Source organism: Stegastes partitus, unplaced genomic scaffold (genome assembly GCF_000690725.1).
Source record: "Stegastes partitus isolate 25-593 unplaced genomic scaffold, Stegastes_partitus-1.0.2 Scaffold1217, whole genome shotgun sequence".
NCBI lineage: Eukaryota > Metazoa > Chordata > Actinopteri > Pomacentridae > Stegastes > Stegastes partitus.
The window spans coordinates 27,897-51,614 of NW_007578948.1; the positions used below are offsets into that span (position 1 = coordinate 27,897).

A 23,718-nucleotide genomic window follows, 5' to 3' on the forward strand; every position below is an offset into this window, starting at 1 on the left:
CAAAATCCCTCTACTTTCAATGTGTCATTGAAAAATGCTGCAACCAGCAGTTACATGATAAAAGATCTGGGACTTTTTAGATGAATTGCAGGCTGTGTTTACGCAGAGACAAGCATGGAAACTAATCAGAGAGACACATACTGGATGAATAAAATAAATGCAGCATGGCCTAGAAACAGTAAACAGAGGAGCAAGTTGTTNAGAAATGTTTGTCTGAGCTTAAACCTCTAAATCTGCTCCTGTAGTGTTTGAAAAATCACACAGCAGCTGTCACAGTATAGAATTTGTCTGAATTTGTTGCCTTGTTGCTCTCAGGTGCAGTGCTGTCCCTGGACTGCTATGTGTGCAGCGCTTCTGCCACCAATGAAGAATGCAACCAGAGCAGTCAGGAGTGTCAGCTGCCACTCGACACGTGCATGACTATCGTCGACACGTTAGGTAACAACAACTAACCCGTCGTCAAGAAACACAACGGAAATCCAGATTTTCAGGATCCAGCACTTGTATAAAAAACTCCTTCCTTTATAGCATTATTATAATTATGGGTTTAGTTTGATTATTAAAAAGTCTAAGCTCAGGCCAGCCTCTGCAACGGGAGAAAATAAGTGCAGTGTGTTGCTGTGTGTGCTGCAGGCGCGCTGAAGGCCATCGTGAAGCATTGTGCCAGCAGGGCGACCTGCAACGGAGCCGCGTCCTTCGCGTCAGTCGACTCCAACGGAGACGGAAACTCTGTCAACTGCTGCAACAGCCACAACTTGTGTAACTTCAGCGGAGTCGACTCGATTCACAAACACACAACACTGCTGCTGACTGTGTGTGTTTTGCTGCTGCTGACACACTGAGGCCAGACGCACAACTGATCCACAACCAGCCTGTAATAATCTGTTCTATAACGCATCATGTAAATAGTGTATATTAGAGACATGCTGTAAACACACATGAAGTACATGTACAATTATATATTCCAGGATTTATAATATTTATTCTTCTTGCTGTAACTTATAGAAGCTGCATTAAGCCTTCTAGCACTTCTATTTATATGTACCGTGCTGTGAGTTGTACTCCTGTTTTCTTTAACGTCTTATCGTTTTCTTGTCCATGTTAAAGTTCTATTAACTTATGAAGTCCACGGCAAAGGATTTTTTTTTTTTTAAATTCCAGGAAAAACCCATTTGAAGTCCAGGCTTTTCTTCTGTTACTTATCTACGTCATCATGTGTCACATTTATAAAATATGGTTGCTAGTTTGGTGTTTCAGAGAGAGGCTGAGGAGATGAGCAGCTGCAATGTAAAGTATGAGAAGAATAATGTGTTTTTTTAAACATGAAAACATAAAAACATATTTTGTTAGACCCTAAAAATACAATTATGAACCTGTAAATAAAACTCATTATGTATAATACGGGGCTCTTTAAAACAGAAAGAGTCACTAGAATGGAGAATAAAATGAAATGAAAACTGTGTAACTACCAATGCTGCAGGTATAAAATGGAATTGAATGCAAAGACTGATTTCGTCATTATTTTATTTCATTGTTTTTTTCCTCCTATTTGACAAGGTGGCTGATTTAGCCCAGACAAAATAAAAACCAGTGTTTACTAGTACGAGTTCTGTACAATTCACCAGTGATACACACCAGTATAGCTTACAATATACCAACATGAGCAGATTTACGCAACAACAAGGAGATAAAATAGATTGTTTTGTTTGTTTTTTGTATTTTTTTTTTGTATTTTTTATTGATTTTTTTTTAAGGTTTTAATCCCTATAACACCCAGATATTTGATAGTTTCTTTGCTGGCTAAACATGGGAATCACATCTGGGTAAAATAGGATTAAAAAAGTTAGGATGTGGGGTTTTTTTTTGTTTGTTTGTTTTTTTGGTGCTGTGCAAATATGCTCTTCTCTGTACCAGTATATCATGCTACACCAGTACAGTCACCAGTATAATTCATATAGCAGTAAGTCATTACACTCCATGTGGGCTCGATATTAACACATGTGATCTGCTGTATTCTCAGTTCAGTGTTTTGTGTCTGCAAGACAAGTTCCAGTCATGTGGCTCCACATTTCATGTGTGTTTGTTTCCCTGGGGACTGTTATAAGGAGGGACATTTTAAAGTGTTACACCTGACAGAAACTGGGACTCGGAGCACGAAGGTTCCAGGTGGGAGGACTGTATGCGTCACTGGTGGGTGGTCAGACAGTTAAAGGTGTGACACTAGTTTTATATGAGGAACATCTGGACAATATTGGGACTATAGAGGAAAGAAGTAAAGCTCAGTGACCAGTCTGAGACATGAGAACCTCCTCTTCACACCGAACCCTCAGAATCCATGTTTTTTTCCATCAGTCTTTGCTGGGATTGAATATCTGCTTGTTTTCAGCACAGAGGAAGAAGAAGGAGAAGAAGAAGAAGAAGAAGAAGGAGAAGGAGAAGAAGAAGAAGACTGCTCAAAACAACACAAAAAACATGGAGCCAGCCAATAAAAAAAGAGTAGTTGAGTGTGTACCCAGACAGAGTTGGATTCTTCACATTTGGAGTCTTTAAAACCTGCTCAGAGAGGAGCTGAGGAAGACTGAGAGGAAGGTAAAAGTGAGTGAAACAGGGAGGAAGGAGGAGGATTGTGTGTTCGGTCTGCTCGGCTGTCCTGTGTTTCCTGTTCCTCCCTCCGTCTCCTCCTCTGCAATTTGAGTCTATAAATAAAACCTGGTGAGACGGAGGGAACACAGGACTGGATGGAGGAGACCAAGAAAAGCCTGGAGTTTACTCTGAGTTTTCTTGAACGTCCACCCGAACCCGAGGAGAAAACATCTGGTTTGTTCTGAGGAAGGAGTTCAGTACCAGCGGTCAAAACAACAGATCAACGTCATTAAGTGGCTGCTGGCTGATGTGAAGTCCATCCTCACTGTGAAGCTTCATGCAGATATGTTGTCAGCGTCCGATGGTTCTGTCTAAAAGCTGTAAATCCACTCGATGTCAACGAGACCCAAGCCCTCCCACGATAGATGAAGCTTCTGACTGTGGAATCAGACTGATCTCAGGCCCAGAGCTGCAGTTTATTCCTCTCTTCCTCGTTGCTTTTCCTCCTTTCTTCACTGTGTTCCAGTCCAAAGAGAGCGAAGCTGCCAAGTCCCTGATTCAGGAAGTGTTTTTGCTCTGTTCTTGTATGACAAAGTCACAGTGGTGGAGATTTTATTCCCAGATTCTAATGATTCTTCGCGGACTGTTCTCTCCATCATGACCGACGTCACTCATCCAGGAGTCTTTAGCTCTGCACCGCCAACAGAAACCACAGTGATGCTGCTGTTGGTCAGCTGGGCGGGCGTTGGGCTAATGTGGGCGGGACTGGGCCATCATCTTCAGCCGCGATTGGTCGATGACGTCCAGCAGGTTCTTGGCGTCGACCGCGAGTGCGTGAGCCGCCGTCAACATCTGCTTCTTGTAGTCCTGCTGCAGGCTGTGACAGAAAACAAATATCAAGAATTTATCTACTTTTGCTAGCAGGGCAAAGTTAGAGATGCAATGTGTGAAAATGTGGCTCCCCCTTGTGGTAGCATCAAAAATAAGATTTTTCTGGACAGGTAACTATTGTTTGAAGTTTTTTTTTGTTGTTTCTTAAAGGTGCAATACATAAGATTTTGATTATACGTATATCTATCTTCTATGATTTACAGCTGGTCCAGTATCATGGTCATGCATGTGAGTCCTTCCCTTTGAAACCGTTGGTCCTCTCTTATAAACAGACAGACTGAGCTGCTGCACAGAAGTGTAGAACGCGTGTAGCAGGTGCCCTAAAAGTTTCAAAACTGAGAATTTATTTCATGTTATTCATCTAAATTATGCGCACTTGTTTCATTTCATCTCAGTTTTAGTCTCTGTTTTGTGGCTCCAAAAATCGTAAAAAAAAAAACAGGCTAAAATCTCCTGATGAAATGAACGGGAAGTCGGCTGGAAAACCGCCAAAACCCAGCCACCTTTGCAACTCTGTAGGTCTGGCACATTTCACAGTAGAAGCTTCAGTCGAAGCCAAAGCGGGTCATAAGACTTTGACTGTTAATCGTCTGAATCCATGTTTTAATATCTTTTACAATTTTAACACAGTCGCAGTTTTGTCAATTTTTGAAAAATTCAGATTCACCCCTATGTAATGTATTTTATGATGCTAGCATGTGCTCATGGTTGTGGCTGGACTGGTTTTGGTTGACTCCTGGGCACATAAACTTTTAGAAGAACAGAATAGAATAGAAAAACACTTTATTTATCCCAGTCTGGGAAATTACTGAAGGTAAATGAAAGAGAAAGAAGCAGGGAGGTGTGACTGATGATAACATTTGCTTTGCTATAAGATGTTTGTTTTCTATTGGTTCTGAAAATCCGCACACAGAACCTTTAATGAAATTATAATATACAGGATGTCTGATAGCGCAGACATCAAATGAATATATACAAGAGGGCAACACGTAAGACAAATCCTCTGTTATATTATGATGTTGTTGGTATGTATAGTCTCCTTGTGTTGGTCCTGGTCACCTGTCCAGGTTGTAACCGTCTGATTTGTGTACCAACCTGGTCATCACATATTGTTGGGCTAACTTCATTTTCCCAATCAGCTCTGCCAAGTCAGAGTTTAGCAGCTTCTGTGCCATCTCGATCTGTGGAAGAAAACACACGTCATTCATTCATCTAATGAAAGAATGAATATTAAATGAATTCATGCCACATGTACGCTGTTGGTAAATTGTGTGTTTGTACCTCTCTGTGTGTACTGGCAGGAAGTTGAGGTAGAGTCTCATCCACTGTGGCCAATAGCGTTCTCAATGCCAGACCCACATCCTGGAACACAAAAACACACCAGTGTCTCTGAAGCTGCCACATTCTGGTTAACAGATGAATCACAAAGGATTCATTATGAAGTAGCAGCATCAAAATTCAGCTCCTTGACGAGCAAAATTAAAACAGTGTGCCATAGTGGTCAAAGGGAACCTGAACATAAAACTACAGCAGAAGTTTGTACGTCAAAAGGAATGAATATACAAGCCGCTGGGTAGTGAGATGGTCTTGTGAGGCTCCTCTCACCTTGACCATGGGAACGTATTCCTCTGGAGGCGCCGGTTGAATCCTGCTCGACATCTCGATCACAGCTTTCACCAATCCCGTCACGTTCTCGTACACCTTGTCGTTGGAGCGGTCCAGGTTGGCGGTGGGAGGCGGGCTGATCTCCTGAGGCTGCAGCTGAAAAATGACGGGACGAGAAACAATAAGCGACGTGTTCAACGAATGAACTGACATTTAGGAGACAAGTGTGGCGACTGACGGTGGGAAACTGGCAGAAAACCAGTAATGACCTTCCTAATGACAAGACATCTATGATCAGAGCGGCCTGTATGAATCCTGCAGGATTATTAAGATGTAAAAGAAAAAACAAACAAACAAAAAAAACAACTCTTGCTTAAGCAAAGACTGTCTGGAGTCATGAAGGAAAATGAGCAGATTAATGAGAAAGGGAGTGGATGAATGAGCGAATGAATATGTGCAGGTATTTTTAATTATTTTTTTTTACTTTGACATGCTTTGATTTTAATCTTCTGAACCCCAAAACCTGTTGGCCAGATTGTTATCTTTGAAAAAACAAAAAACAAAAAAACTGCCAAAACTACACAAAACATTTCTGAGAGCCAGAAATAGTAAAAATACAAAGAATATTTGAATTTTCATAATGTGTGATGTGCAGTTCCAGTTGGAAAAAATGCAGATTTTTTTTTAGGAACCTTAAAATTGTCTATTATAGATAAAAAAAACCCAGACTGGATCAATAAAACAAATGCAGCATGGCTCCAAAACAATGTACCGAGGAGCAAGTTGTTGAAAGACACATTCAGCATGGTGACACATCTGATGTGCAGAGAAACGTAAAAAAAAAAAAACATTTATTTTTTTAAACATCATAGAAATGTAAATTTCTTGAGTAAATGTTACATGTTGAGTCCAACTTGGTATTTCAACTTTAATCTTTTGTTGTTGTCAAACTGGCCGGAACACATTTCTGAGTTCTCTCTCCTTCTTCATGGTTGTTCTGTTTCCACAGAGCTGCAGGACTTTATATTACAGTGAGACAGGAGAAAAAAACAAACAGAAACTGTTTGGGGTTCAGAAGATTAAAGAAGAGTCCTAACAGACAAATGGTATTAAAGTTAGTCCTCTATTGTGGCCACTAGATGGCAGTGTCACATTGGCACAATTCTACTGTGCACAGATCAGGACGTATTAAATTCACAGCTAATGAGAACTGACATGTACCTACTGACACAAACCAGATCTTCTTGTCTGCTCTGTCTCATATCATCTTTACAGTCTTTCTCATTTTAAACACAAAGCCCTCCTCTTGTCTGAATCCATGTATGCATGTATAAAATCTTCATTTTACTCACCACCTACCGTCAAAACAAATCACAGTATTCTGAAATTCGTACACATGATGTCGTGTTTCTATTGTGGCACTGAAAAGCTACCTCAAAAAAATAAAAAGATGTGGGAAAAACACTACTGAAAAAAATTAATAAACCTCACAGCAGAAGAGAAGGTCTTGTCTGTTAATCGACAAAGATTTTCCATGTGGCTTGGAAAACCGTGGATTTAGTGATTAATTAGTTCAAAGTGTCGCCTACAACAATGAAACCCAACTAGATGAGCATGTAAGCTTGCAAAAAGAAGACGACAGATGCAAGAAAACTGACTGCGGGAATGAAATCAACGTCTAAATACTACAGAATGTGATTGGTTGGACAGAGGAATCAGGGGTCTGATGGACGAGGAGGACCGAATGAGACGAAGACGCACAGTAACCACACTCAGTGAGCTGCTTACCCTCCAGGGCTACAGGTCAACATAAGGCAGAGTGCAGGAGGAGGAAGAGGGAGGAAGAGACGGAGCAGCCAAAGGAAAGAAGATAAAAAATATTAACGCTCTAAAACATGCAATGTGCACATTAGGTCACAGTTGTATCCTTGTATGTGCTGTTACAGGTTTTTCATGTGTATTTATTAGTATTTTGTGTATGTTTGTTGCTGTACATGTGTGTACCTTGACTCCGTCGTTGTAGCTGTCTCCAGTATTCAGGCAGGCCAGGCCGCCCAGCTGGCTCTGGGCTGAGGGTCGAGGGGGTTTCTTTGGGGGCGCCGCATGCTCTGCAGGAGACAGCAAATAAAAGAACAAATTACTTCTACTCACAGTTTTATAGTCACCTACAGTGTGTGGACAGATTCTGTTTTGGTTACCGAGCAGCCCGAGACTATGTTTGTATCGGAGACTACCACAGCATTCAGGAGGCTTAATTTTTTAAATCTATGAGACAAAAATCATCGTATTTTACATGTTTCATTTAAAAACGTGCCAAAATTAAACTGTTTGCACCAGATTCTGTAACTTACACCATTGATCAGATCTAGAAACTGTAAAAATTGAAAAAAAGGCCAGATTTAAACTTTGTGATGATCCCAGAATTCATCCGGTGTGTGGTGTGAGTCCATCAGGGAAATGAACCAAATCCTGCCTAAAAATTGTGATATTTCATCAAAACCATGTTATTTACACGTCTCATTTAAAAATTCACTAAAAATAAACTGTTTTTCCCAGACTCTATAAAAAAAACCCCAAAAATTCTGCTCTCCATGAGTGAATCAGCGGCAACCAGCAGTCACTTATACTCTGGGACTTCTAGGCTGAACTGGGTTGAACTGCAAGTTGTGCATAAACAGAGCAGATAGAGGACATGTGTGGAAACAAATTGGGGAGATTGAGAGGAAAATAAAAGCAATAAAACAAATAAAGCATGGCTCAGAAATGGTAAGCAGAGGACCAAGTAAGCTGCTGGAAGATACAGGACGCAGTCATCGTGGTGAAACATCTTTCTACAGAAAATCTTTGTAAGCATTGATGTCAGGTTTTGTACATTTTTGGAAAATAAAGAAATTTAAATTTAAAGAAGTTTAACAGTGTCATATTACACAAAAGACATTTTTGAGTGTTCTCTACTTCTTGCATTGGTTCTAGTTCTAATCTTAAATTCACATTTTCTGATTACTTGACGTCCAACTGGTTTCAGACAAAATACAGCTTCTGATATAAAAATGTAAACTCCCCTGCAAAATCAGCCCACTGTGAAACTATTTCAAGCTGAATGGTTTTCTATTTTCTATTCACGCTCTGTGCACTCAGCATATTGAGCCTGACATGCTGTCTGAGTCCATATAAACAGAGGTTGGTTTGCTCACTAGCAGGCCAACAGAGTTCACAATCAGATCTGTCATATTGTGGCAACAGACTGTAAACTCTGCAGGCAAACACTGACAGAAACGCACTGACACTGGAAAAAAAAAAAGAAAAAAGGCTGCAGATACAGAATCTGTACGCTGAGAGTGAATGGCTGAGTTGTGTAATGACATGTGAACGACATACTTTGGGAGATTAGAAAAGAGAATTAAACAAAAGTGGTTAAGTCACTGTAATTATGGAGGGCCGGTCTATTACCTGGTTTGCCAACGGGCTGGTATATGTGCTGGTTTCCTGTCTGCACAAACAAACAAACAACAAAACAAAACATTGGGTTAGCAAACGCACATCACATATGTAATCAGAAGCTTTGCAGGAAATTAGAACTTCACAGGCAAGAAACCACCAGCAGTCTGAAAAATGTGGGGAATCCAAGTTAATGTTGTTGTCACACGACACCAAGTCTCAATCTGCAAGCTCCCAGCTTTCAGTGGTGTGTGGTCGAGCTTTGTGTTACTGATGTTCACAAAAATATTCTGTGTGACAAAATAGTGTTTCCTTTGTTAGAGCTCCCGTTTCAGAACTGGAAGAGAATCCTGCAGCGTGTCTTTATGATTTGATGCTTGTGAGCATAAAATGATGCCACAGACTCTCCGAGCGGTTCCAGACCCACATATTTACTTTGTTGTATTATTCCTGCATCTTTGTTGTTTTCTCTGTGTGAGAAAACTGCAGTGAGGGATTCTAAAGCCTCGGTGCCGTCGGAGTGTTGAGGTCTGACAACCACCGACACCCAAAAATACTCCACTACAGCAATTTACACACACACACATGCACGCACAAACGAGGGAGATTTTCCCACCACAAACCACAGCCATTCAATGGGAGGAGGAGGACAAGCAGGGAGATGAATTACAGAGACGGAAATATCTTCAGACTGCTGCAACAACTTCTGCTGGCATCAGGGAAACGCAGACATCAACATGCAACTCAAGAGTTCAACTCCGGAGAAGTTTGGGATAAAGTTACACGAAAGCTCTGATCAACAACATGATTTAGATCCGGGATGAAGAAACGAAATCACTGAAAGGCTGCAAGAGAAACATTAGTGGAAGAAGTGATGAAGTTAGATTTCAACACCACCCGGCTGTTAACAGCGTATAACCAGCGGCATATCCTGCAGGAGTCACTGTGCAAATTACTGCACTTATATCACACAGTGTAATTTTAAAAAAAACGATGTGGTTTACTCTCCTAAGTGTTCATAAAAGCCAAAAAATAAATGTCCTCTTTTATACACAAACAAACAAATGTTCTAAAACTTTGACACACAGTCTTAGGTTAGGTTGGAACGGTTATCTTTTTCGAATCATCAAAATTACACCTTCTATCAGATCCAGAAACTGTAAAACTGAAATAACTTGCCAGAGTTTTACACTTTGTGACAGTCCTTGAACTCATCACGTATGACATGTGGTCCCACCAGGAAAATTAACCAAATCTTAGCTTAAAATTGTGATATTTCATCAAAATCCTCTTAATCTTACATGTCTAATGTTAAAATTCTCCAAAAATAAACACCAGATTCAAGAAAAAATTAGAAAGTCTGCGCAAGCATGAAGCCGTGGGTGAATCAGCAGCAACCAGCAGTCACATGACAAAAACGCTGGGACTTTTTTTTAGCTGAAATACAGGTTGTGCGTAAACGGAGCAAATAGAAGACAAGAATGGAAGCAAATTAGGGAGATTGAGGGAAAACTAAAAGACACTTCAGCAATAAAATAAATGCAGCATAGCTTGAAAATGGCATAGAGAGGGGCACGCTGTCACTAAGTTGGTGGAAGTTACATTCAGTTTATGTTGCAGTGAAAAATGAGCCACAGTGATGAAAAATGTGACAGAAAACGCCCAGAAACAGCGTGGGGTTACAAAGGGTCAAACTGCAAATTGGTTGTTTTGCAAACCAGCAGTACAAAACTCAAAGATGTTCAGTTTACGATGATATAAAACAAAACTGATGGTCTTCAGTTTGAGAAGGCTGAACCTGGATAACGTCTGACATTTGTTTAAAACTCAATAACCAAAATTGCTGCTTTTGTCATTTGACTAATTTTCATAATGGATTATTTAACTAACAGTTTTAGTAGATGCTCTAACACTCAACACTGACGATCCACCTGTACTGGTGCTTTTCACTGTTAAAAAGTACAAACACAAGCAAACAGACTCAGTAAGCTACAGGGCACCGGGGACTGTGGGCAGCACTGGTGCAGAAAATTGAGCTAAAGACACAACTGTGTTTTCTCGCAGCAGTCTTCTATTAATATCCAGTGATGCTGTGAGAATCCTTTGACCCCACATCGCTGACCAACAGGTCACTTCCTGAATCAATCTGCTCTGCTCCAATCAAAACAAACAAAGACCAGAACATGGACTTCCGTCAGCGCTCGTCTTTATCAGACATCCTCTCGCTTAAAACCCAAACAGCTCAGAAATATAACTACAACCCTTTGGAGTGCACGGTTCTGTCAGCCAGAATTGGAAAGAGGTGAATTTGATGTACTGTTGGGGACAGCTTAGCTCTGATGAAACCACCTCATAACAAAATAGATGCTGCTGCTGCTAAAACAACACTAAAGGAAAAGTAACGCACCGGTGGTTGGAGTCCACCTTCTTCTCTGTCCAGACTTCCTCTAGAACTCCTCGTGTCCGGTTTCTAAACACACACAAATAATTACAAACATTAGATCTCCGTTAATCATCAGTATTTAAACTTCTGAACCCCAAAAAGGCACATTATCTTTAAAAAAAATCCTAAAAATTACACCATTTAGAGAGCCGGAAACTGAACAAACAGAATAAATTGATGGATTTTCAACTTTTCTGATGATCCTTAAACTCATCATATAAGGCTTGCAGTACCGTTGGCAAAAATAACCAAATCTAAACTTAAAATTGTAAGATTTCATCAAAATCCCTCTACTTTCAATGTGTCATTGAAAAATGCTGCAACCAGCAGTTACATGATAAAAGATCTGGGACTTTTTAGATGAATTGCAGGCTGTGTTTACGCAGAGACAAGCATGGAAACTAATCAGAGAGACACATACTGGATGAATAAAATAAATGCAGCATGGCCTAGAAACAGTAAACAGAGGAGCAAGTTGTTAGAAGATACATTCAGCATGGTGAAACATCTTTCAACAGCTCGTATCTACAGCCAATTTGGTAATACTTAAATGTTGGACATGTTGATTCCAGGTTTTTACAATTCTAGAAAAATAAATTAAAGAGTTTTAACTTTTATTTTTTTTCTCTATAATTTACGGCATTACAATTTAATATTGCCGTGAAAAATGAGCCCACAGTGAGGAAAAGTGTTACAGGAGCAGAAAATACCCAGAAACTAATTGGGCTTCAGAGAGTTAAGTTCAGGGCTGGTCATATTTCAAACTGAAATCAATTAGAGATCCACTGTGACAGAGTCAAAGATCTGTAATTACAGTTGTACTAAATGATTGTGAGGTTTTCATGAACAGGGAGCCACATTGCTTCTCTGTTTGCGTCTTTTAAAGTAAAATTAGACTTTTGTCAAACATCTTTAACAGCATCCTGTCAGCACAGCTTCTCACGCTGCTGCCACACTGGTCTCCTAACCAGGTAGATTCACTGGTTTTAGGGATCATATTACCTTTTTGTGAACAGATTTAACTCTCCAAACTCTCAACTCTCGACTGAATGAAGAAATGAATGGCTGAAAATCTCACACAAAAACCATCAACATATCCATTCAAACACATCAGATTAAAAACAAACTCTATAAAGCTGGCAACATTCCATGACTTCTGGGAGCCTCAACACAACGTTTTTAAAACTTAAAAACAACTTTTTATACTGGTAAGCAACCACTTGTCCCACAAAGTCAAAATCAAAGTACCACAAGCTGCCCTTTCACACCATCACTCCTCACATACCAGTTTTCCAAGACAGGACTTGAAGACCAGCATTGCCATTGAGTTCATCAAAGTTTCCTGACGAATCTTTTTGTGTCCAACTTGTGTGAGGTGTTTTGTCTCTGTTGCTATCTTCTGATCTTACAGCTCTGTCTGAATGTTTTCCTGTACGCTCGTCTTTGGCAGCAGTTTCATGGAGAGAAGAATTTGGATAGGACTCCAGCTTCCTGCCTCCAGCACACTTATATCTGAGGAGGAGGAGGAGGAGGAGGAGGAGGAGGAGGCAGGGGGGATGAAGCAACGCTCCCAACCAGCCGTCAGTATGCGAGTGTGTCTTCCCTTCTTTTCCCAAACCCTTCTGCCTTCTCCTCCCTGAAGTGACAGCATTGTAAAAAAAAAAAAAAAAGCCTAAACACACACTTTCACATGCACACACGCACACACACACACACACACACACACACACAGAGTGAACGCCTCCTCAGCTTTTCAGTAATCTTGTGTGTTGTCAGTTAATGGTTTGGGTCAAAGACAGACTGTCAGACTCTGTAAGCCTATCATTAGCCTGGAATTCACACAGGCCACACCTGCCTACAAACTCTCTCTCTCACACACAAACATGCACAATAAAATCCTCGAGCCAAAAAAGTTCCAGACAGACTCCTTCAATCACTGTTCACAGAAAAATGCTTCCTACAAGGAAATGTTCCTCCCTCCTGCCAACTTTGTCTTTCTGTCACTGGGGTTCTCTCTCAGAAACACTGGATCTGTAAGAGGAGCTGTGTTCGTTTATCTGTGCGCGCCAGAGTTTCAACAGAAAAAGCCTGAAAAAGAAAAAGAAAAAAAACTACCATGGAATAACTTGGAAATGTGTCCCTAGAGCCAGATCCTAAGATCTAAGAAGAAAAGAGCCATGAAAATGAGCATTCCACTGGGCTATACAATCCATCCTTGTCACGGTGCGCCTTTACTAGCTAAACTCCCACAATGCTCTTGGCTTACCAACATGGTAGTTCCTGCCCCCAAGAGTCACATCAGTATTAAAAACAAAAAAAACAAAAAGAGATAACACAGAAAACGCAAAACCCAAAAAACATGTGATATAGAAAAAAAGGAAAAACACAGATACACAATAAAAAAACACACAGAGGAGAACACAAGAGAAAAAAAAAAAAAAAAGGGACACAGACATAAACATTTACGGTTGCAATGTAGGTAAAAACAGTACGTAAGTTTTGGTTTTGGTCAGAAGAAGGCCTGTACATCATGTTAAAACTTCATCTTCCTATATCCTATAATTTCCCTTTAACACAGGATGTTTTATGGGTGTTAGATGAGCCTTTCATGTGACGTTTTCAACACAAGCTCTCTTGAAGAGTTGAAGACCCACTTTTAAGCCTTTGTTAACACTGCAAACCAGATATACTGAAGCTAGTTCATCTGTTTCAGCAAATTACTGCACTGCTGAAGTTTCAAAAAGAGTTAGGTCTGGAGGAATCTCACACCTGTGTCAGCTCACAAGATATACAGTTGAAACCAGAAGTTTACATACACTGGATAAAAAGACATAAAACCTTTTGTTTCCTCACTATCTAACATTAAATCAGACTAAACTTTTCCTGTTTTAGGTCACTTAGGATTACCAAAAACTATTCCTCATTTATTCCTAATAATAGTTGCAACTTTAGAATAACGTCCCAATAACATATATAAACTATTAACTGATACTTAACAAGTCATTAGTAAGTAATTCACTAATGGCTTGTTCATGATCTATGACTGGTTTATAAGGTATGGCTGTAAATCATTAATATACAGTTAACAAGTCATTTATAACTCATTAACTAACAGTTTGTAAATGTTTATTAACTATCTATAAGGCATCGTAATAAATCATCAACAAATTATTAAACACTTAACAAGTGGTTAATAACTCACTAATTAACAGTTTACAAATGATCTATTAACTAGTTATTATAAAGTGTTACAGAATCCTCTTTTACCGATGGTAGGAAATCAGAGCAGAGTGACATCGACGTTAGAAAGGCTGAGGATGAAATATTTTACTCAAAGACACCACAGCAGACATAAAGTCAAATAATTATTTCTTAAAACGTTTGAGGGTCTTGTTTTTAAGCCCCTTTCAGACACATTCACTGCTTTCCGATAATTTGACAGCACTTGAACGTGTCATCTTCATATTTTCTGTAAAGTCTAAAACTCAGTCTAAATTCGTTGATACTGTGATGAACGTTAAAAAAAAAATGTTTTCAGGACGTCAGTAAACTCAATTTCTGAATACAAAAATATGACCCACAAATACCAAGAAAGCAAATGAACAACACATTTTGAACCAAAATGAGCACAATTCACCATGCACAAGATCACATAAAACAAACAAAAAAAAACAACCAACAACAATGCATCAAAGCTCTTCAAATGCAGCTTGTCTCCAGTTCTCCACAGAGAAATGTTTATGACTATACAGAGGCACTGTACTGTTTTGTGATATTTGTGCAGATTTGAAGATGAAACTTGTTTAAAAGTGGCAAAATAGACATATAATATATTTCTCTTTCAAAATATGTCATCAAACCTTTGTTTGTTTGCCTCTAAAACACAAACCGATTTTCATTTCAGTTGTGTAAGATTTGCCTCAAGCAAAGAGGCAATATCAAGGCACTAACGGCGCAGAGCATCAAGCTAAATCCAAAGTTAAATACACAGTTGCAGCCTCAGTTTTGCATATTTCTGTATTTTCCACCGTGTGTGCTGTGTGTGTTACCAGCAGCCTTTCCTCCTGTTCCAGCCACCTCTGATCCGCCTCCATCTGCTGCTGTTGTATCATCAGCTGTTCCTCCATTAACAGGCACTGCTGTTCTACACACTGCTGCATGTCTACCGCACCGTCCTACACACAAACAGCCGCACAAACACACACAAATGTGCAACAAAAGACGAGCATAGCAGAACAGACATGCACACCGACACAGACGCCAACACATGAAGGGAAACATGCAAACGGACAGACAGACAGACACGTACACCAGACTGATGAGATGCTGAACTGAGATGGTGGACGAACACAGACTGAAAATAATGCGAGTCAATGGGCTGCTGATCTGTACCAGAATATACACAAACTTTTGTTCACGACTGCAAATCATCTGGAGCAAAACCTTGTTGGTTAGCTTCATTTGTGGACTGGAGTCATTATACACAGGCTCACTTTTTGTTCACAATATTTTTTGGGGCAGTTTGTTCACAGTCAACTGTCAGTTTTATCTAAGACTATTTTTCATATCATATATATATATATGTTTGTTTGTTTTTTTTAAATAAAGGCAACATTTATTTTCAGGATTTCAGAAAGATAAAATAATAACTGCTTTTTTGGGGGAAATTATTTGTTGCAGACACAAGCTTTTGACAATCAAGATATTTATATCATTTTAATAACAATAGAAAGTGTGGCTGATATTTAATGCTGATCTTTAGCAACATATTTCCGTGTGTTTCAGTGGACAGTCCTGACTTACCTGTGTGTGTGTGTGTGTGTGTGTGTGCGTGCAGGTTGTGTGTGCATCAGTATAAATTGGTCTCTTACCTCCATTGCAGATCCCCACAGAGCCATGTCCTGTCCGTGCGGCTGAGGAAGGTGCTGTACGTGTGAATGAGTGTGCACGTGGTGTCGGGGGTGAGTGTGCGCGTGGTGAGTGTCCAGCATGGCGGCCGGTGGAGGGTACAAGGCGCTGGGCACCGAGGGCAGAGTGTGAGGGCCTGGGTACCCCGCCATCTGGAGGCCAACACAGACACAAAGGTATTATCATATCAGTTCTCTTTGACTTCTTTATGTTCTTATTACTGAGACACTTGGATTTAATGAAGCCCTTTTCAGACATGGGATATCTAAAGTTATTGGCCTCATCGACACGTTAAAGTGACGGCATTCTGTCATTCAGACCGCGGTAACTTTTCCAGGAATGTTCCTTGTGGCTTCATTCAGACTGCCCACCACAGGTATACGTACAGTATACAAAGAGATTAAACAGTACATCAAGTGACACGATGATGCAGCAATCAAAAAAAAAAAAAAACTAACTACAAGTTTATCAAACTGGCCCAAACACTGACAGTTTTGTCCTGTGTTATGATATTTTAACTGCTATTTTATTAACAGTAAAATGAAAACATCCCTGTGATGGAGCTCCAACCTCAGGATGTTTGCTGTGTAACTAAATATTCACCTGCAGCTGATTAACTGTGACTCTGACAGCTCACCTGTCTGAGTGTGGCCTGCTTTCAGATCCTCATCAATCCTGTCTCTGTGTTTCATTATTTATAATTATTAGCAAGTTACTTCTGTTGTTCCACTTGCGTAAATGCACAAAATCCTCTCGATTCAGACACACTAATATGGATCCTGCTGCTGTCTGATGATGCAGGCGTTTAATAAAATTCCTACAAACAGCTGGAAGCAACAAACAGAACTTCAGCTCCTAAGAACATTTTTATCCAAACTGTGTTTATAATAATTATTAGTGAGTCTCTTTAATCTTACTTTTGCCACTTTTATTGCAGTAAACTTTTCTTTTTTTCTCACATTTAAGTTTGTAATAGATGTGAAATTATAAAGCAAAGTAAATGAAAAAGGTGTTTTTATGATTTTGGCAGCAAACTCTGCACTTTGTTTGATGTTTCTCAATCGTTACTGGTGCTAAAATGTGGAAAAAGTCTTTCCAAAATTGCCTCACACAGCTCAAAGTGTGTTGTTTGTGCATTACTTGGTCTGACCTAGATTACAAGTCACGACTTTTACGGCAAAGTGACTAAGTGCTCTTTCAGACATAAAGCCAAAATATTCAGCTGCCGCCAGACTAACAGAAAAGAGCTCATGTCTGAAAGAAGCTTTACATAACAATTCAAGTTTTGTAATTACACACACTAGCAGGAGCGTCGTGGAGCTTGTGTACATACCTGGTAGTGCCCAGGATGCTGAGGACTGGGGTAGAAACCTTCACTGGACCGAGGACTGGGATAACCTGGTCTACTGGGCTACAGACACAGACAAAGAAAAAACATAAAACACACAGTTAGCATGTTTGATCATCCTCCTCCTCAATAATGAAACGCTACAAGATGGGAGTCATTCAGACAATCAACACACAAACCCCAGGAGCTGTTTGTGTGGCCAGGTTAGCTGTCAGTCAGAACAGGGACCACCCACTGGGCTGCAAGTCCAGCAAGCTGTTAGTCGAACTGGATCTAGCTACTGTTCCTGTTGCAAACATCCATGGATTACTGGTGTAAAACTGTGTTATACTTGTTGGCTGCTGGTTAGATGTGATGCAGGTGTAAACACAGAGAGCTGCACGTTCACCAAAGACCTCTCTTTCAAGCAAACTGTTATAGTTTTACTGCCGCTGACCAGAAAAAGGTGCAAAATATTCCCAATCAGCAAAGCAAATCGGGGTTTTTCGAATGTGAAGAATTTAATGGCGTTAAATCTGTGGCTGGGCTGATTTGATCTTTTTCTTTCTCTGGTTAGAGCTAAAAACAGAAGTGCTTGGTGAACCCACAGAGTTGTTTCTACTGTCGGCTGGTTGAGATGAAGCTGCTGAAGGTGGATGAACAGTTTCCCCCCTTAGAACGGCCGAACACTTTCTCTAAAAGACTTTCTCTAGGTCGGAGCTCATTTCTACACAACAGGGTTGAACCTCTACCTTCCACAGTCTGTCATAGTAGCTTTCTCTGGACCACATCTCCGACAGCAAGACAAAGACACACCGGGAGGGAAGCAGAAAGCAAAGAAAGACAGGGAAGGAAAACATAGGAAGGGAGAAAGGACAAAGAGAAGCAGACAAGACAGAGACACTGAAGACGAGACAGAAACTAGCTTCAAATGTTCAGACAGAAACGTACAGCATGTTGGTGAACATGCTACAAAATGAGAACTCAGAAGGTTGAATGTGCACTGAGCAGATTCACTTCTATGTCAAGGAGGTTTCTCTGGAAAACCCAGTTTAAAAACAGACAGACAGACAGACAGACAGACAGACAGACTAGAGGTCGATCCGACAGAATTTTTACACCAGAATCCGTTACTTTTTGGACACTTCTGGATAAATACCTGAATTTCAGAATAAAAGCCCAAATGGATAAATGGTTTTCACCTTCCGTGCTGCACCATCAAACATTAAAACTAACGGCAGCAGCAGATTACACTTGCACAGGTGTCATATTCTAGCAATGAAGATAAAATGATGCACGTTTGACATCTGTGCACCGACAGGCTATTACAGCTCCTTGGGTCTCATGTGGAGAACCTACAGAAAGCTAATCTGCAAACGTGTGAGCTTTGTGACAACGATGGTCAATCATTAAAAACGTATATCAGTTTCATCAAAGGGTCTCAGCGTATACTTTAGATGCACCCAAATGATTTCACCGGGACTTTTGGTGCAAAATATTATATTTTAAGCAAATCCGTTTTTTTGGTTTTTTTTGGAACTTTCCTTACAGATTATGTAAATGATCTTTAACTGGAATAAAGGTGCAGATTAATGTTTTTTTTCTTTTTTTCTGAGGTAGATTTGGGACTTAAAAAACAGTTAAATGGAGCTTGAGTTTGACTACATCCAATTTCAACATTTTAAAAAGGCTCCACAACATATTGGATTGTTTTCTTTTCTTTTTTCTTCTTTTCTTCCCCAAAAATAATAAACAGCATCAATTTAGCTTCATTTTTTTCAGTATTTAAAAAGACTGTGTGATTTAAAAATGACGTGATTTCAGGGGAAGCACATTTTGGACACACAGTAAATGTCTTTTAAATTAAGCCGTCATTGTAAGACACATTCTCCTGTTACAAACACGTAATGTGAAGGCATAACTTCATTAAAAACTTAAGCGAATGCTGCGTAGAGGCTCTGCTCGTAGAGGCAGTGGATTCTGACTGTTGCAGAAAGCATGTCAGACTCAGCTCGACTGTATTTGGGTTTCCATCACTGATTTCTCATCAGCACCACAACTGTAGCTGTATTTTTCAATTTTTATAGGGAACAATAGATTTTCAAAGGTTCAGTTCTTTCCATGAATTGAAAATGTTGCTGTTGGTGGTACTGAAGACAGGAGACTCAACTTTCATCCCAGAAACTGAGTGACCCACCAAAACTAGTTTGTATGAACAGTTTCACTACTGAGCAGAACCCAACAACAAATCACGGTGACAGAAAGTCAGCTGTCAGTATAAATGGACCTTTAAATTCCCTCTTTAGGTATTTATAGTAACGGTCTTAATCTAACACTTAACACATTCTTATAAATAGTACAGTTAAGCCTTAAATTATTCACATGCATGCTAGATTTAAATTCATAGTAGATTTACATTAGACCCATAGGTGTCTTCTGTCTGAAAATGTCCTTCACAGATTCTGGATGGACTCAGGACTGGACTCTGGCTGCTTCACTCCACAACGTTCATATTATTTGAACCATTTCTTGACCATTTTGGCTGAATGTTTCAGATCATAGTCTTGTTTGAAGGTCCCCAAGTTTTTCAGAGGTTTGTCTGATGCTGAATCCTTTTCTCGTGATGCCGTTTTCTTTGACATGACTGTGTGTCGTTCTCAACACCATGTTTGACTGCAGGGATGCTGGTGTTGAAGTTGAATGCTTTTCTTTTGCTAAACTAAAGTCCTGTCTCTGTGTCCAAACAACTCTATTTTTTGTCTCATCCGACCACAGAATTGATGATCACAAACTTGGATGGACGGAGTAGCAGCTGTATTTTCTCAACATCTAACATCAATGGACGTGCTAATTTTTGGTAAAAATGTGAAGCAAATGTAAAGTTTAACAAGTCTAACACAATGTCTTATATCAGTTTTTGTCACTTGTTTATGTCATTTCCAGCCAGAAGACAAAAAGAATTAGTATAAGACAGAATTTGCCATGGATCTGAATAATGTTGGACTCAACTGTAGCTCAAGGTGACAGAAAGTCAGCTGTCAGTACAAACAGACCTTTAAACTCCCTCTTTAGGTATTTATAGTAACTGTCTTAATCTAACACTTAACACATTCTTAAAAGCTTCAGTAGTTCATGCAAAAACGTGATATAATTAAAAACAGAATGCAAAGCCAAATTTGTATTCCAGTGACATTTAAAAGGTTTGAAAGATATATATATATATATATATATATTTGTCAGTTGTGGGTGTATTTGCTGTGTTTAAGCTCATGATGTGCTGTAACAGAAGTTCCATGTGTGCTAGATGAGTCAGACTGTTAGTCCGGAGGATTTAGGATTCATCACAGGCATCTGAACAGGACAGAAATAGGTGCAATAATCCGAGGACACTTTAAAACTATGCAAATGCATTCAGTCACAGAGGACGTTTCAACAGCAGGGATAAAGCATGCTACCAGGATACGAATAAACACAGTGATAGTGCAATCTGCAGTTACTGGGTTCGCAGGCAGAGTGTGAACAAAATCACGACAGTCAATTATGAATAATGGTTCAAATATTGGAGTTTAGTCATTAGAAGAAAACTGATCAAAAAATGTTGCAACTTCCTTATTTGAGTGTGTCGCTTTGGCTGTAAAAAATGAGGAGATAAAGTTCCACCAACATAACTTCTTCATAAAAACACAAAAAACACGAATATGTTCCCAAAATTTGAAATAATTACTGCAAATATTTACTGGATGATTTAAAAGTGACACTTATGGAAGAAAAGTGATGTGAGTGAAGCCAAGGAGAAGAAACACTGACCACAAATCAAGGAAATAAAACTTGAAAACATTATTTTCTCAAACATCTTATGAGCAAATTGTCCAATAATAAAACCTCTTCCACAGCAGTAAAGTTAATTTGCATGACTGATTTTTCTCTGTGCTGTTGAAAATTTTATTTTAGTACTAAAAGACGATTTAAGTAAAAAAAAAAAAAAGCTTGCCAAACAATACATAACAGTGATTTTCTGAACTGTGAATTTGATCGATTCCTATTTATCTTTTATGATTTGATGCTTTACGCAAAGAAAGATTTTTTTAGCAATGTTGACTTTTCCATTTTAACCCTTCCTGGATATTTATCAGAGGCTCTACAAACAGGAATTGCAACTTTTTTTGATATGAACACAGGTTAGTTGTTAGAAAGAAGCTTGGGTGCAGTTTTCACCACCTGCCTTCAGGGGTCGTTGAGAGGAGGAGATGGAGGAAGCTGTGTGGTTGGTTACAGGGAGGCTGGACTTGAGGGTGGGAGAGTTAGTGCAGGAGAGATTACAGGCTGGAGGTGAGGGGAGGACCAGGGGGGGTCTCCTACATGTCTGCCCAGCAGGCTGCAGGGTCTGGGCGGAAAAGTCAGGTCGCAGTGGGCTGCTGGGATTACTGGGATTACTGGGATCAGGGTGAAAGCCGGGCAACAGCAGGGCTTTAGGATTCGACTTGAACTGGATGTTTTGGAGGATGTGGGGACAAACGTTGGAGGGCAGAGGGCTGAGGGTCGGACTGGACTGGGAAAGGAGCGGAGAGACGTGGAAGTGGGAGCTGTTAGGAGGATTTGTGTTGTGGCTGCAGCTGTCTGAATCTGTACGAGGTGCAGAATAGATGTTAGTCTGAGCCTGAAGCAGCAGGGAGGGTGTGGATTCAGGATTCAGCTGAGACAAAGAGCTGTTGTAGTAGGTGATGTTTGGCAGAGGAGGATGATGACAGGGAGAGGAGGAAACGTGAAAATGTGCAGGTGGTGAGCAGAGCGGAGGAGTGGGCAGATGAGAATTTCCAGTGCAGAGGCAAAGCTGTGAGGCAAAGCGATGGTTTGGATGGCAGTGGTGATGATGAGGAGGAGAGGAAACTGAATCCATAGTGAAGGTGGGCTGCAGGGAGGGACGGAGGCTGGGCTGCAAACACAAAGACAGAGGTGGAGGAGGGACACGTAGAAATAAAAAAAAGGTTTTAGAGAAGGTAAAGACATGTAGTAGACAGATGGAGGAGACAGAAATATTAAGGACTGAATCTCAAAACATCCAGTGGATCAAATCTGAACCAGTAGTGTTGCTGCTTCCCAGAAGAAGGATTTGAATTCTTTTAGTTGTCAGTGAAAAGACACAAAAGCACAGCTTCTGAAACCTCAAACCCCACTGAGAGGTTCGAGAGGCATGTAGTGTTTTAAAACATGCAAAATTATACTCTTCATCATAGCAAGAAACAGGAAAAAAAGGTTGGATTTCCAACCTTCTGACGGTCCTTGATCTAATCATTGGTAATATTTACCAAATCAAAGTTTAAAATCATGATATTTAATTGTAATTATTTGTTCTACATGTTAAAATGTTCCCAAAATAACTGTTTTCTCCACAGTCCGTGAAAAACTAAAAATTGTGCTCCTTGACACAACCAAGAAGCTGTGACTGACTCAGCTGCTACCAACAGTCACGTGGCATAAATTCTGGGACTTTCTGGTTGAAGTGCAGGCAGTGTTTACAGAGACAAGCATTGAAACTAGAGAAATTTAGAGCAAAATCAAACACAATAACATAAAAAAAACTGCACACAGCGGAGCAAGATGTTGGAGGATACATTCAGCACGGTGAAACATCTTTCTACAGCCGTTTAAAATGTTTATGGCATTAGAAGTTTGTTGTGTTTTACTGCACCAAAGACATTTCTGAGCTGTTCCTCCTTCTTCATGGTTGTTCTGTTTACAAAGAGGTGCAGAACTTCATATTGCAGTGAAAAATCAAATGTGGCAGGAGCAAAAAAAACTTAACTGTTTGGTGTTCAGAGATTTAAAAAAACACATCTCTCACACTCATGAGCTCCTGTTCAAGACATTTGGCATCAGCTGTAACCAAAGGAGCAGTGAACAGATGCAAACAGCAGGGGCATCGGGGGCAGTAAGTGAGGGTGAAGCAGGCAGCAGCTGGGGCAACAAGAGGTCGAAGTGGGGGAGGAACAGTTCAAGAAGTTGTGTTATATTGGTTAAAACAGATTATTTCACATTTATGTGATGTTTATGGGAAGAAAAATGAGAAAAAAAAACAAAATAGAAGCGTTTTATTTACTGTGTTCCACTTTTTGTTAATTTTTAGCAGGATTTGGTGATTTGGACAGAGTGAAAAATGAAATAAAATAAAAATAAATACGTTTAATATATGTGCAAAAGCTGACAAAATGCTTGAAGTCATAAATATGACTTTCTTGTCACATTTTGTGGCCGTTTGCACACTTTTTGAGAGAATTTTGTGACGGGGATTTCTTCCCATAACATGAGACTCAGCTTGTAGAAAAGGAGGTTGAAAGAGCTCAAACCTTCTCACATCTGTTTGTCCTGACTTTAGCTATAATTTAACCAAACATGTTGCAAGGCTCCTGCAGAAACCTTGAGGAAACATATCAAGCAAGTTACCATTAACAATAAAGTAAACGCCGGCCACTTAGAAATGTGTTTACCACAGCAACGTGGACCGTAACAGGGTTTTTCCTGCCTC

General features: G+C 39.9%; 2 protein-coding genes across 2 annotated transcripts in view; one reads left to right on the forward strand and one right to left on the reverse strand.

Annotated features, from left to right (window-relative positions):
- The first annotated feature begins 19 nt into the window (after nucleotides 1-19).
- LOC103368895 (prostate stem cell antigen-like) lies at nucleotides 20-1,092 on the forward strand. The gene is made up of 3 exons (XM_008297424.1): nucleotides 20-23; nucleotides 316-438; nucleotides 634-1,092. Exons 1-3 carry the CDS (start codon nucleotides 20-22, stop codon nucleotides 840-842), a joined length of 336 nt encoding a protein of 111 aa, XP_008295646.1. The 3' UTR covers nucleotides 843-1,092.
- Nucleotides 1,093-1,507: 415 nt separating this feature from the next.
- LOC103368896 (focal adhesion kinase 1-like) overlaps nucleotides 1,508-23,718 on the reverse strand; it is a 72,773-nt gene continuing 50,562 nt past the window's right edge. The window contains exons 23-33 of the mRNA XM_008297425.1: nucleotides 17,202-17,279; nucleotides 15,832-16,020; nucleotides 15,010-15,135; nucleotides 10,925-10,987; nucleotides 8,530-8,569; nucleotides 7,084-7,187; nucleotides 6,868-6,876; nucleotides 5,080-5,235; nucleotides 4,756-4,836; nucleotides 4,570-4,655; nucleotides 1,508-3,460 (exon numbers count right to left, since the gene is read on the reverse strand). Coding sequence (XP_008295647.1) covers nucleotides 3,334-3,460; nucleotides 4,570-4,655; nucleotides 4,756-4,836; nucleotides 5,080-5,235; nucleotides 6,868-6,876; nucleotides 7,084-7,187; nucleotides 8,530-8,569; nucleotides 10,925-10,987; nucleotides 15,010-15,135; nucleotides 15,832-16,020; nucleotides 17,202-17,279 — 1,059 coding nt within the window. The 3' untranslated portion in view covers nucleotides 1,508-3,333. The remainder of the gene's footprint in view (nucleotides 3,461-4,569; nucleotides 4,656-4,755; nucleotides 4,837-5,079; nucleotides 5,236-6,867; nucleotides 6,877-7,083; nucleotides 7,188-8,529; nucleotides 8,570-10,924; nucleotides 10,988-15,009; nucleotides 15,136-15,831; nucleotides 16,021-17,201; nucleotides 17,280-23,718) is intronic.